Source organism: Geotrypetes seraphini, chromosome 9 (assembly GCF_902459505.1).
Source record: "Geotrypetes seraphini chromosome 9, aGeoSer1.1, whole genome shotgun sequence".
Lineage (NCBI taxonomy): Eukaryota > Metazoa > Chordata > Amphibia > Gymnophiona > Dermophiidae > Geotrypetes > Geotrypetes seraphini.
This window is the reverse complement of record NC_047092.1, coordinates 178,821,858-178,835,915: the sequence shown is the minus strand read 5'-3', so window position 1 is coordinate 178,835,915 and position 14,058 is coordinate 178,821,858. Positions and strand designations below refer to the sequence as shown.

Sequence of the window (14,058 nt, the reverse complement as noted above, 5' to 3'; positions counted from 1 at the left end):
TCACGGTGAGGAGAGATGGCGGGAAAGGGAATACAGGGTTTTTTTCAGGAGTTATCATCTTTCTAACACATGCAGAGTCGAAGCCTTCTGTGATGAGACTGCAGAAATACACTTGGACGTGATGCCATCTGGTGCTTGGAATGAAGTTGAGCGCTAGATTGAAAACCATAGTGCTCGTTAGGTAATATGGGCGGCAGAGTAGCCTGTGATGCCAGAAGGACAGGTGTTTTCTGGCATTACTGCTTTGTTACTACTAGCAATAATAAATGTCAGCATTAGAAAGCAGGGTTTGATTTAACACTTTGGCACCCACAGGCAGGACCAGAGAGTGGAAGAAGGGAATGATTATTGTAGATCAGAGCACCTTTGGAGTGACAATGACACATGGCCCTAAATAAAGCAGCAGCTTTGTCAGACTTGCCCCAGGTACATTAGATAGATTGTGAGGCCAGTGGGACAAACAGGGAAAAATGTTTTAGTACCTAGATTTATGTAAAACCATTTCTGAGCTCCCCTGGGAGAACCGTATAGAAAATTGAATAAATCATACTTAAGTATTTGGTGCCTTCCGAAGTTGGGTCCTGCTACCTCTGCTTAAATCTGAGCCTGATTCAGTGCTCTCTTTAAGATAAATTAGTTTTAAAAAATCCACGAGTTTAAAACAGTTTAGTGGATGTGGAGGAGGAGCTTAATGGCTAGAACAATAGGATGAGAATTAGATTTTTCTTATGTTGGGAAAATCATTTCACCCTCTATTGCCTCAAGTACAATTTAGATTGTAAACCATCTGGGCAGAGCTGCCTATTTGCCTTTATCTCAGATTTGGGAAGACCGAGCAATTAAATCCATTTGCTAGCCTTGAATTTTGCACATAAAATTCTCCTTTCTATTATACATTTTTGTAGGTTATGATACTGTAGTAGTATCTTGAATTATGCTTGATGCAGGATTGAATATTACATATTCTGAAATATAACAGTTGCCTTGAGAAACTTGCCAGTTGAAATACACAGAGGGCCTGATGCAGAAAGTTACCCTGAGCCTAATTATGCAGTTAAGGGGGGGGGGGGGGGGGTGTTACACGTCAAGCAAAGCAGAGAGAGATTCACCATGAGTATTACTATAAATCTCAGGCTAGGCTACACCACTCTGAACCTCTGGAAAAATTTCTGGTAACTACACATTAGAACCCCCTTTTTTTCCTGTGCATTGCATCCATTTCAGTACCTAACACCCCCTTGTTCCTAATCCCAATAGGTTTCCTGTTAATGCCTCAGCAGTGTACTGGCTCAGACACTGAAAGGAAAGGTGCCTGAGCCAACCACTGCATCTTCAGGACTACTTTGTGCTTTCGCATTGAAGTCCCCCATAATGATCAGTAGGTCTTGTTTTGGCATTTGATCCATTTCATTTTGAAGTTGTTGGGGTAGTAGGGAAGGATATTGTGACTTTGCTTTGCTTTACTGTGTTATTTTCAGGTTTCTCATTACTTCATCAGATTCATCTTTTGATTATAAAGTCCAGGTTCACAATCCTTAATCTGAAATGCTGAGGAGTAGAGACATTTCAGATTTTAGAATTTTTTTTGGAATGATGTGGCTGTAGTGATTCATATTCATCACCTATTGCAGCCCCGCAGGCTTTTCTATGCTGCCTCCTGCCTTGATGACATCACTTACTCTTTCCTTCCTGGCTGGATACGACAGAGAGGTGTGCAGGGCCACAGCAGGTGAATATAAATTGCAGAGAAGTGTGCGGGGCCACAGCAGGTGACGAATATAAATTGCTGCAGCCACTGGCAACACTTCAGAGGTGTGAGGCAAGATGAAAAAAACTGAACTATCAGTGTAGAGTGAAGTCTTTGAACTGACTTTGGGGCCAGGTTTCACTTTTGATGCTGAAAATAAAGTGTTTTGTACAAATTAGTAATGCAACAATGGTACAAAAAACTTTTTGGTTTTTAGAATTTCGGATAAAGGATCTTGTATTCTCTGTAGGGATTAGCAAGGGTGAGAAAGTGGATAGCAGTGACTGTATGTAAGGCGGAGGAGAGTAGCGTTCCTTTTCTGTGCTGGAAAAGTGAAGAGTTTACTAAAGTTTATATCCATGTGCCTAGAGCATTTACTGCACAGTGAGAATGACCTTTGGATTAGTTTCAAGGACAGTATAAGGTGGATGCTGCAGAAATCAACCCTATGGAAATGTCTGACCACGCATTTATAAAACCAGGGCAGCTCAAGTTACAGTAAGACAGAAAGTAGTAGCAGTTTCTTTCGTAGCCATGGAATCGGAATTTAGAGCTATCTGCAGAAGTGGGAAGAGTACTGAGAGAATAACAAGAAGCCTATGGGCTGACCATCTGCGAAGCTATAAAGGCAGCTTGGGGTGGGAAACATCACCACATATGTCATCAGGAGAAATAAATCGCTTCGAACTTCACAGTATAGCAGTATATAAGAAATAAATTATTATTATGAGTGGGATATTGCAGTTAAAAAAACAGGTATAAATGAATAGGTGAGCCCTGGAGGATGTAACCCCCAAGAATATAAGGCGTGGCTGGCCTGGTCTCAGGATTGAGTTGAGTTCATCAAAGGGGCAAGAAGTTGTGGAGGGGCATAATAATAATAAAAAACAAAAACACGCCTAAGTCCTTAGACGCAGAAAGTAGGCAGCAGGGAAATATCCATTTTAATCTAATCCTTAGGTTTGTATGAGGTTTTTTATTTTTTAGAATGGCCTACCTCTACGTTCAGCAGTTTAATCACCCAGACCACCACTACGTCTAACCTTAAAACACATTCCCAACCAAAAAATCACCCAAATACCAAACGCCCAAAACAAGACCTCTTAGGGGGAGGGGCCAGTTCACCTAAAAGCAGGATTCTGTAACTGGCATCTGTCATAAACACCAGTTACAGAATCCTGTAACTGACCCCTCCCTCACAAATGCGGCAGGAGAGATGCCTAATGTCTCCTGCTGTAATCCCCCCAGGAGAGATGCTCAATCTCTCCTGCTGACACAAACCCCGTGATCGACAGGAGGGATCCCAAGTCCTCCTACCAGCAAACCTCCCCAGACCTCCCCCCACTAACCTCAAAAGATGGACGGTTGGGTCCTCTCTCCTAGCTGGCCGGTCTCAGAATGGGGGGGGGCGCCTACCCCTTCCTGATGCATTGTGGGATGCACCAGGGCAGGGCCTAGGACCTGATTGGCCCAGGCACCTAAGGCCTCGCCCATAAGGGTACATACACATTATACTGAAATGTGGAGATAGGGAAATAGAGGTGCATTCACAATATATTGAAGGCAGAGCATCAAGGTACATTCACAATACACTTAGGGTGAGTTACACTAGGCTGGGTGCTTTAGATTTAGATCAGTACAAGTTATAGAGGTATTTTTGGATGTACTGGAGGTATATAAGGATGCATCCCTGCCAGGAGAATGGAGATGTGCTTTGCCTTAGTGGTCAGAGATTTCAGCACTGGAAAGTTATATGAATTAGTGATTTGGAGGAAGTTCTGCTTGCCTTTCTGGGAACAGCAATAATACCATCTGGAGTATAAACAATTTTATCCTCATTTGCAGTTGAGTTGAGGAACTGTGTGAGGAGACTGTTGAGAGAAGCCCTAGTGAAGGACAGGAAGGTTGATTTCATTCAGGTTGAAGCTGGGACTAAGCCTTCAATAGCAGGCTTAGTTTCCTGGATGTTGCCCTACAGTGTTTGCAGCATTCTATTTCTTGATGACAAAGTAGAAGGAGATAGAGCTCAACCTTGGCCAGAGGATCTGCTTAGCAGCTTGCCTGTATTACCGTAACCCTTTATTTGGCATTGTTGCTCAAAAGTAACGTGTTTCTATGGCTCTTATGGGAGGTCTGCATCTCTAAATGCCTGTTACTTTGGCACTCTTGCTCACATAAAGCAGCCGTTTCACCATCTGCCAACTAAAGGGTTTAAATCACACAGCTTAAGAATGCTTCCTGTCTTTTTGTTAGGCATGCTGTTATAGCTTTGGAGGTGGATGTTCAGTCACCATTGAAGATGCTGGGTTTAAGTGTGGGTGCAGTTCTTTTACATATAGAAATAGACGAGTTTGATAGTTAACTACATGCCTGGGCGGGGATTTTGGAATATGCTTGTGTATAGAAGTTTTCACTTATACAATACAAAAAACCTGAACATAATAGCATTTAATCAATTCTTTTTAAAAAAAAATGTTTTGTCTTTATCTATACAACTTTATACTACTGAATACTGTTAATTTATTATGTTTTATTTAGTAAAAGTAGAAAAGACAAAATAAATGGTGGTATTTCTGAAAATCTGACGCCCTCAGAGCATTAAGAAAGCAGTTGCTCACCTGTAATGGGAGTTTGCTATAGATCAGTTCTCAACCCAGTTCTCTGAATAGACCAAGTCAGCCTGGTTTTCAGGATATCCACAAGAAATATGCATAAGATAAATTTGCATGCATGGCTTTCTTTGTAAGCAAATATCTCATATTCATTATGGTTATCCTGAAAATCTTACTGGCTGGCTGTGGCTAAAGAGAACCTCTTCCATAGATACTGAAGGAATACAGCCATACCTTTTGACAGCACTCATGGGGCCAGAGTTCTCCCGATTAATGACACATTTGAGCAGGTGTAGAGATTCCTACTCTATGTAGAAAGCCTTACCTCTCCTCACAGTTGAGGGTCACAAGCCAGTTGAGTTTTCAAGATTTCCACAATGACTATGCATGAGAGCTATTAGTTTTCAACTCAGATCTCTGGGACCAGCTGGTCAGTCAGGCTGTCAGAATATCTGAGGACTAGATCAAAAACCATTTTGCATACAATAGAAACAGTACATGCAAATCAACCTTATGCATAGTCATTGTGAAAATCTTGAAAGCCTGGCCAGGATCCAGCCTTTCGGGACCATGGTTCATCACACCTGCCCTAGTGAAGGGGTTCTCTACCCAGTCAGGTTTTCAGAATACCCACAATGAATATGTCGGAGATAAATTAGCAGGTACTATCTCCATTCTATGCAGATATTTGTTGTGGATATTCTGAAAAGCTGACTGGTTAAAAGTGTCCCAAGGTTGAGAACCCCTGATCTAGTAGAAAGGTGAAGGATCATGATCATGCAAGGGGAAGGGAGGGTAAATAGGATTGCATTCTCTGTCTACAGCGAACCCCCTACTCCATACAGTTAAGTAACTGCACTTTCTCCAGAAACAAGCAGATAAAGTTACAGGTGGATGGAGATGGCATAAGACAGCCTGTCTGAAAGCAACATTCTGAGAGGATGCTGGTTCCAATCTTTTGTAAAGTATGCACAGAAGACCAGGGTGCTGCTATGTAGCTATTAAGTAGCAGTGTAGCTCCAAGGTTGGCAAGGTAAGCCACTGATAAGTTAGCAGAAGTAGAGGTGGTCCAAAGCCCAGGCAAAGGTACATGTTGTGGCTAGCAAACCTACCTTGTTAAGATTGAATGGAACAAATAGTTGCAAGGACAATCAGATAGTATTTGTCTCACAGAGATGATAAAGAAGCACTTGTCTACAATTCTCTTTCCCTTTCCGAATCAGGAGAAAGGATGGTTACTGTGGAAATCAGGAAGGAACTTTGGGTGGGTGCATCTTGCCATTCTAGTTGAAAATATTTTGTCAAAAAGCATGTCACACTGTATAATGTTATAGGGCGCTCAGTGTGAACCCTCAGTGATAGGAGCACAGCTCCGACACTTCACTTCTGGGTCAAGGCGATATATCTCCACCCGCACACCATCATCGAGCGCCCTGTGTGTGCAAGAATCAAACCAATCAATCGATGATGGTGTGCGGGTGGAGGCTTATCGCCTTGACCCAGAAGTGAAGTGTCGGAGCTGTGCTCCTATCACTGAGGGTTCACACTGAGAGTGCCCTATAACATTATACAGTGTGACATGCTTTTTGACATGTTACACTGTATTTGGCTTATAAGTTGTGAGCCAAGTTTGGCACTGTAAGCTTACCCCACACAGACCTTGATGTGACTTGGTTGCCGCCTTCCTTGTTTTTTCTAGTTTAGGATTTGTTTGGCAAATTAGGAGTGTGTTGTTGTTGAGTGGCTCCAGTACAGCAGATGAATAATCAAGACTGCATAAAAAACTAGGCACTTGGTGAACACTCTGGGCCTTGATCAGAATTCTAAAATACTCAGCATTATTAAGGTTGATTGAAAAACTGCCAGTGCTACAGATGAATGGGGATGTGGATATAGGTGTCCTTGAGATTAAAGGAATCCTTGCTCAATAATGATAGGATTGTGATAAGGGAGTTTATTCTGAACATCTCTTTGATGAATATATTGACCTTGCAAAGATCCAGTATGAGTTTCCTGGACTTTTTAGGAATAAGGAAGAAGTTAGAGTAGAGTCTCTTTTCTTCTTGGGTGGGTGGGAGGGACTTCCTTGTTTGCTGTTTTCTAAGAGGATATCATGCTTCAATGTCAGGAAGGGTGGGTGATGAAAATAGCATTTTACAGCGTAACTCAGACCTTGACTGGTCAGGTGGTTGTACTCCTTAGTCACAATACTGAGTACTCATGAGCCAATACGATTGCTTCCTATGCACCTGTGAAGGAGCCTGTCTCCCACTGGGTATCAAAAGGAGCCATGTCATAGTCGTCATCATCCATGGACAAATAAAGTGACAAACTCTTGTAGAGGCTCAAGGAAGGAATTTGTCCAAGATATACAACTCTTCCAGTTGGTGAAGAGCTAAATGATAAAGAGTATCTTGCCTTGGTGCACAATTTTATACATCCCTCCTTGAAAAGCTCGTCTGCCTACAGTCAAGAAGTCTTTGATCTCTGCCAGGTATGAAGGAGAACTGGAAACATGATTTTGCTTTCTTGACTGAATTCATTTGCTGGCAATAGCTAATATTTAGACTCATGTTTGCCAGATACTCAATGGAAGATTCTGTAAGGTCTAAGGCAGGGGTGTCCAACCTGCGGCCCCGTGAAGTATTTTGTGTGGCTCCGGTCGAGGGCGATGTATTGTTTTCCTCTGCTGCTCCCTCCTCTGTCTTGCTGCAGCGTTTGCACCTTTGTGCAGCTCCAGAAACATTTTTTTCAGCCAATGCGGCCCAGGGAAGCCAAAAGGTTGCACACCCCTGGTCTAAGGCATTAGAAGATCTATGACCTTTTTTTTAGAAGTGCATCAGGCATGGAGAATGACTTGAAAATTTTGCTTGCTGTCTGGGATTGGTGTGGAGATTACATCTAAGGTCTTCATTATCTATAGAAAATAGGTAGATAGGAATAGTCCACAGATATTTGAGGAAGCAGATCTGATGTATGGAAGGAAATCTCTTTGTCAGTTAAGTGCTTTCCTTTATAGGGCCAGTGGAATCCCAGCTGGACCTATTTGCTCTCCTACCCAGGATGGAATGGGGATAACTGAGGGAGTATTGCTATATCTTGTAGCAAGGCAACAGAAATCTACACAAAACTTTGAAGAAGTTGTAAACAGCACTACTAACTTCAGGAGGAGCAAGCAAGGTGGAGAATGTTTCTGGGCTTGGTCTCTGTCCCCAGTCCCACTTATGCTTGCTGGACAGAAGTGTATGTTAGGAGCCCACAGAGATAAGAGTCTCTAAGGTAGTATTGGGGTGCTTTCCCTTAGGAATATATATATATTTTTTTCTTTGCTGGCTTGGTCCCCCTACTGCTAAACATCTACAATTTGCATAGGGGAGGGCATTTGGACTGAAGCACTGGTTTTATTTCCATGACACATGCCCTCAGCTAAGCTCTTTGTGGGAAGACAGTGGGGTGCTTACCACAGTGATAAGAAGGTCAGCAGTAAGGAGGAAGCATCAGGCGCTCTAACCATTTTAATTCTTTGGTGCTGTGATACAAGTCATACCTGGAGCTAGAGAGAAGAGCTAATGCTAAAAGTGGTGTTAGAAGCAGCTTCTCCAGACAATACAAGATCTGGGCTTGTGAATGAAGCTGTCGTCAATATAGCAGAGGCAGCCATGGAAGCCAAGCCACTGCTTTTGCAACTGGAATCCTGCTCTTTTAACTGAAGCAAACTTTCCTCATACCTTATTTATTTCTCTCATTTTTTAAAAGATTTTTTTCTGAAGGCATGCAATGACAAAAATATTGAGGAGAGGTAATGCTTTGTACACGAAACAGGGAGATCTGCACCTTCCCAAACAAGTCAAGACATATCATCAATGTTATGTGAATTTGGACTTCTTGTACCTCCTTTCAAATCTGAGCACATTAAACAATTCTATCTACATGGCCCTGCTGGTCTCTGGAAAAATACTACCTTGAAGCTTGTTTGTGGCGAATAAAACTATACAGAATGATTTATCAGTGCAGCATATTAAAGAAATGTAACTCAATATATATACCCACTGGACAAACTGGCAGATTAGATGGATTGTGAGCCCACCAGGACGGATAAGGAAAATGCTTGAAGTACCTATATGTAAACCTACAAAAATGCAGTATACAAGTCCCAATCCCTTGCCCTAATGACCAGTTATAAAATGGCAATATTATGGGAAAATGTCACATGAAGTAGGACCTGCAAAGAATATCAGATACAAACCTGGACACCTTGCTAGACTGTACAATATTTACCGTGTTACAAAATGTCTTGACAGATTTTATTTAAATTAAGTTAAACCCTAAACTGGACCATTTTTTTTTCCATTTTGTAAGGTCTAGAACAGTGGTTCCCAAACCTGTCCTGGGGGATCCCCAGCCAGTCAGGTTTTCCAGATATCCCTAATGAATATGCATGAGAGAGATTTGCATACCTGTCACTTCCATTATATGCAAATCTCTCTCATGCATATTCATTAGGGATATCTAGAAAACCTGACTGGCTGGGGGTCCCCCAGGACAGGTTTGGGAACCACTGGTCTAGAGCTAGTTCTTTTGAAATAATGCATACAGTATCTGCTTTTTATTGTTTGTAAATAAAGTCTGTCAAGACATTTTTCTTTTCATATCCACTCTTTCATGACTGATGGCATATCCAACTTTGCTCCATAGCTAATATTGCTTCCAGATTTCAAACAGGTGCTAACCCTACTCTTATTTTCAATGGACATGCAATTGGTTTCTCCCTATCCCGTATCAACAATCTTCCTTCTGCTCCTTTTAAAAGAAAAGCCAGTTGAATTGATGGAGCCCTGTAAAAGAATTACTTTCTTTTTTTAAGCTCTCAAAATGGCTTGATCTGCACCAAAAGCTTTTTTTTTATGTGACAATGATCAAGGCAGCATCAATAATGGAACAAAGAGGTTTAGCAAAGGAAAAATCATCTGAAAATGCACTGGGGGGAGTCAATTGCTTTCATAGATTGATTATAAATAGAACACAAGGCAACATCAGACCTAAACAAAAAGAACATCATCCCCATTGCAAACAAATGTGCTGCTTAGAATAACTTGTTGCCATTACCAAAGTTCCCCCAAATTGTAACTAGTTGCAAAGACTTGGCTTTAAGTAAAATTAAAAATATTCTGGGACTTCCTAAAAACTACAGCCAATTCGTGCTACAGCTGTCTTGTCAAGAGATCGCATAAGAAGGCATATTTATATCTTTACTCTTGAGGCTACAGTCACTCTTTCCACCAAGTGACTGCTTCCTGCTGCTTTTCGGCCTTGTTAGAATTATACGCCCCTAGGAGAAGCCACAACAGTAAGGAAAGGGGGTTTAATTACATACATGTGTAAATGGATAGAATAATGGTACAGATACACACAAATGCAAAAAAATCCACTTGCACCTTAGTCTGTAAATGTGTGTGTGCATACCTTACACAGCACACAATTTGGGCAGGAGTCAAAGGTACACGTGTATCTCCAGCATTTAGGCACAAGCATTGACATCAGGTCTATGGCTGGTTAAGTACTTTGCCCAAATTGTAGATACATATCTAATCCCTTATGCTCATCTTCTGTAAGGGGAATGGAGGCATCTCCTTTCATTTATAGTTATCCTCTAGCTACCTTGATGTAGGCAGTGTTAATGCAGGTCTGTACCAGGTTTTTCTCATCATTTCTAATAAACCCATGAAGAGCAGCAGCAGCAATTCATATACAGTGGTGCCTCACACAACGAACTTAATTCGTTCCAGGAGCAAGTTTGTTATGCGAAAAGTTCGTTATGTGAAACGCGTTTTCCCATAACAATACATGTAAAAAAAAATAATTCGTTCTGTAGCATAAAATATGCTAAGATGACATAAAAAAAGATAAATTTACCTTGTTAGAGCTGTTAGCATGATATAGAGGGGATATATGTGAAGGGGAGGGGAGACAGGGGTTTTGTTGATCCTTGCTGTGTATTATAATCACCCCCCACATACTCCCCAGTACCTTTTTTAATTCCTCCCATCTTTCCCAGCCAGTGGCGTACAGGCCAGAAGCGCAGAGATCAGGAGCAATTCCTCTGCACGCCTGTGTGGGCCCATGCCGATCTCCGAATGGCTGCAGTTAGTTCTTGTGAGTCCCGCGAGAGCTGGCTGCAGTTAGTTCTTGTGAGTCCCGCGAGAGCTGACTGCAGCCATTCAGAGATCAGCGCAGGCCCAGGCGGCGGGGGGGAGGTTTAAACATATGCGGTGGCGGCGGGGGGAGGTTTAAACATATGCGGTGGCGGCGGGGGGAGGTTTAAAATATGTAGCGCCAGTTAAGCGATGCAGCTCGGGCGACTTCGTTGTGTGAAACGAAGTCCGTTGTACGGATCAAGACAAGAAGTTCGTTGTGCGCAGCGTTCGCTGTGCGAGGCGGCCGTTATGCGAGGCACCACTGTAAATGTATCCTTGAAGCAGACAGAAGACATCAAAGAATAGCATTTCCTAACCCAGGCAGTAAGGTTTTAAATATTTCCACACTAAACATGCATAAGATAGATTTTCTCGCAGTGAAAGTGCATGCAAATCTCTCATGCCAGTTCATTGTGGATGGCTGACTGAGACCCATTGCTAGTGAAAGATGGTTCAGAATTCTTCATGCTCAAAGGAGGAGGGGCAAAAAGGTGATTTGTTGCAGCTACAAGTATTTTTAGTTACTGTGTCCTATGTTCTGAAAATTTTGGCTTGCTAAGTTTAGTTTCAGCAAAATCTAGCTAGTTTATATTTTTGATATTTAGTCTAAAAGCTACACTGCACAGCTTACTATTAGGATGCTCAGGGAGTGGGCACTTAAACCTCATGCCTTAAAAGCTGTCACACTCCTTTAACCTTCGAAGCAGGCTGTCACCTCTTCTTCCTCTCCCCCCCCAAACAAATGATTAAAAAATATCCCTTTAGGTCCCAACTCCTCATTCCTCCATGCTTAAATTTCCCTCTGCTATCCCCACCCTTCAAAACACCCCAAACCAAATACAACTCAAGATGGGAAGATATCAGAGCAACACTGGCTATCGACTATTTTGGCTCTTGAGAAGGAATGAGGGAGTGGAAGCGGACATCCCATCCCCCTCTATTTTTAAGGGAGAACTATCTGCTCCTCCTATCCCTAATTGCACTTGTAATTCAGGTTAGGGACAGAAAGCTGAAGGCCAATATGGCAACATTTATATTATTTTTGCATGGAGGATAGTCACTATAATGAGATCACCAGTAGTAAGGTTGGCCAAGTTGATTAATTCAAATTCTGAACACCCATTCAAAGATCATCACAGCAGGGTCGTTTGATTTGCTTTTGGAGAAAAAGGATTTTAGAAAGTTTTGGAGCACTTGGCAAGGTGGAGAAGAAAAAAAAGCAGAACTCACAACATGAAGCCTACTCTTCATTCAAATCAAAAGACTTTTCCTTTAGCACTAATGCAAAGCCTCTTTGCATAAAGCATTAATACATCAGGGAAAACAAACAAAAACAAAAGTCTGGCAAGTTTTATAGTTCAACAAAATATACACCTGTAGTTCATTATTTCTATCTACATGTCAAAAGGTGCACCAGTTTAATGCAAATTCTCCCCTTTTGCTGCATGCGTTTTGCTTATATGCATGCTTATGTAATAAATATTAAATACCAGAAAAACACAAGAGTAAGCAAAGGTAGAACGTGGTGGGCTCCTACCAAAAGCAGCTTGGCCCTAAAAAAAGATTGGGGGGGGAAAAGAAGCCGAGGTAATCCGATGCTGCACCTAATGATCTGAAAGTGAAAGCAATGGAAGCATTCAGAAATTCAAGTATGAGCCGACGAGCTTGAATTCTTTCACAAGTCCAGGAGGGTTAGTCTGTTAGTCGGCATTCACACAACTCTTTGTAAATCCTCTTCCTTACTCGGGGCATATCGTCTTGCGAGAACTGAAAGGGCTGGTCTAGGGCGAGGCACTTGCAGTACTAAGAAACAAGAAAGTAAGAGCAGGAACCCCATTATAAAACAGGTTCATCTAGCAGACATCAAATAAAAGATGAGTTCTGAACCATCTTACCTGGAGCACAAATACTCCACAGTCACTGTCATTTTTCTGTTGTGGAATGCACTTCAAAGAAAAGGAAAGCAAATGTGTTCAGTATAAAATCTCCTAATGCCTTGCTAGTTTTAGAAACTTAGGTAGGCTTTTACAAAGCTGCGCTGACTAGCAATGCACACCAAATGCTGAGAACGGACTGCTTGGCAGCGCAGCTTTGTAGGAGTTGCTATTGAAAAAAATCAAATCATGAACTCTCATCACAGAGAGGACAGTATTCACAGCAGAGATGGGTCAAAGGAAGATAGATGAATATAATGTAAAATAAAAAAAAATTAAACAACTCTTAGAATAAATGTGTTTACAGAATATTTGACTTATGAATATTCTTAAGGCTATGCTATGCTTTCCTGGCTCAAACCCACCAACAGCCAGATCAGGGAGTGAAGATGACAGTTTCAGAGAGTCACACTTAGGGTCACTGGGAGCTGTCATGGGCCTTACAAACAATAAAAAACTGGTATCAGGAAACCTTCACCTACATGCTGACTGTATCAAACCACAATAAAATTCATTTATTAAGGTTTTCAGATGAGGGCAGAAAGCAACATTTGGTTCATGAACTAAAACATACTAGCCTGACTCATTTGCATTTTAAATAATCTATTCTAACAATGTTTTATTTTAAAAAAGGTAGTGCATCAGTTATTTATGATGTCATAGGTTACAGTGGAGATAAAAGCTTTGAGAGCATTCTTTGCTCAATCTGTGTCAGCTACTCTTCCAGCTATTTCTAAACAGCAGCTGTTCCAGTGCCATACTCAAGTCCTTCAATCTTTAGTTCCCGCATATCAGTGAGTTATGTGATTTAGAAAGCAAACCATTTTATGTCACACTGCAAAAACCATGTGTGAAAAGAACAAGGGTAGTGAAAGCAAAGCATTCCCAATACCTTTGTAACAGCTGTTTGCCAACCCTGAAGGAACTCTGGGTGGCTCTTCTCTCTAGCTTCTGTAAGTAAATACTTTCGGATGTTCTAAAAAGGAAATACATTTTATAAGCTTTTTCTGTCCATGTACTAATATACAAATATCTTCCTGAAGTGGCAATTGCCTTCGACAGAGGTGCTTACATTCGGAATGTCAGTTTAACTAATATATAGTAAACCCTCAATTTAATGGACTGCTGGGGGGGGGGGGTCCGTTAAATGTGATTGCCTGAAAAATCCAGCGAGGAGTGGGAGGCAGAACAAAAACAGGAGATCCCTCCCTCTATGAATAGCTCCCTCCTTCCTCCAAAAATACATACAGTAGCTATCTACCTGCCATCCGTGCTGAGTGGTCAGATGAAGTCTACTGATATATGGAGCAACCAATCTGTGATGAGGAGCTATTCCTGGAAGACAGACTCATTTCTGGTTGAATGCAAACCAGAGTCTCCTCCTCCTCCAGGGTTACAAGCTACAGCCAGAAGCTGAAAGAGACTTGTTATGCTGAGAAAGCCCTTCTTTTCCTCTGGGAGCTGTGGACGTCATGACACTGTCACTAGCGTCACTCGAAGAGCATCGCTGAAGAGGGTGATGCACTGCAAACTGGGAGTTGTAGTCACTGGTGTGTGGTCCGTTAAATCCG

General features: G+C 41.8%; 1 protein-coding gene across 3 annotated transcripts in view; it reads right to left on the bottom strand.

Moving 5' to 3' along the window:
• Positions 1-11,779: 11,779 nt before the first annotated feature.
• The window catches only part of LOC117366770 (sentrin-specific protease 5-like), a 56,462-nt gene continuing 54,183 nt past the window's right edge, over positions 11,780-14,058 (bottom strand). For all 3 annotated transcript variants that reach the window (XM_033958606.1, XM_033958604.1, XM_033958605.1), the window contains exons 8-10: positions 13,380-13,463; positions 12,449-12,499; positions 11,780-12,356 (exon numbers count right to left, since the gene is read on the bottom strand). In XM_033958606.1, coding sequence (XP_033814497.1) covers positions 12,246-12,356; positions 12,449-12,499; positions 13,380-13,463 — 246 coding nt within the window. In that variant the 3' untranslated portion in view covers positions 11,780-12,245. The remainder of the gene's footprint in view (positions 12,357-12,448; positions 12,500-13,379; positions 13,464-14,058) is intronic.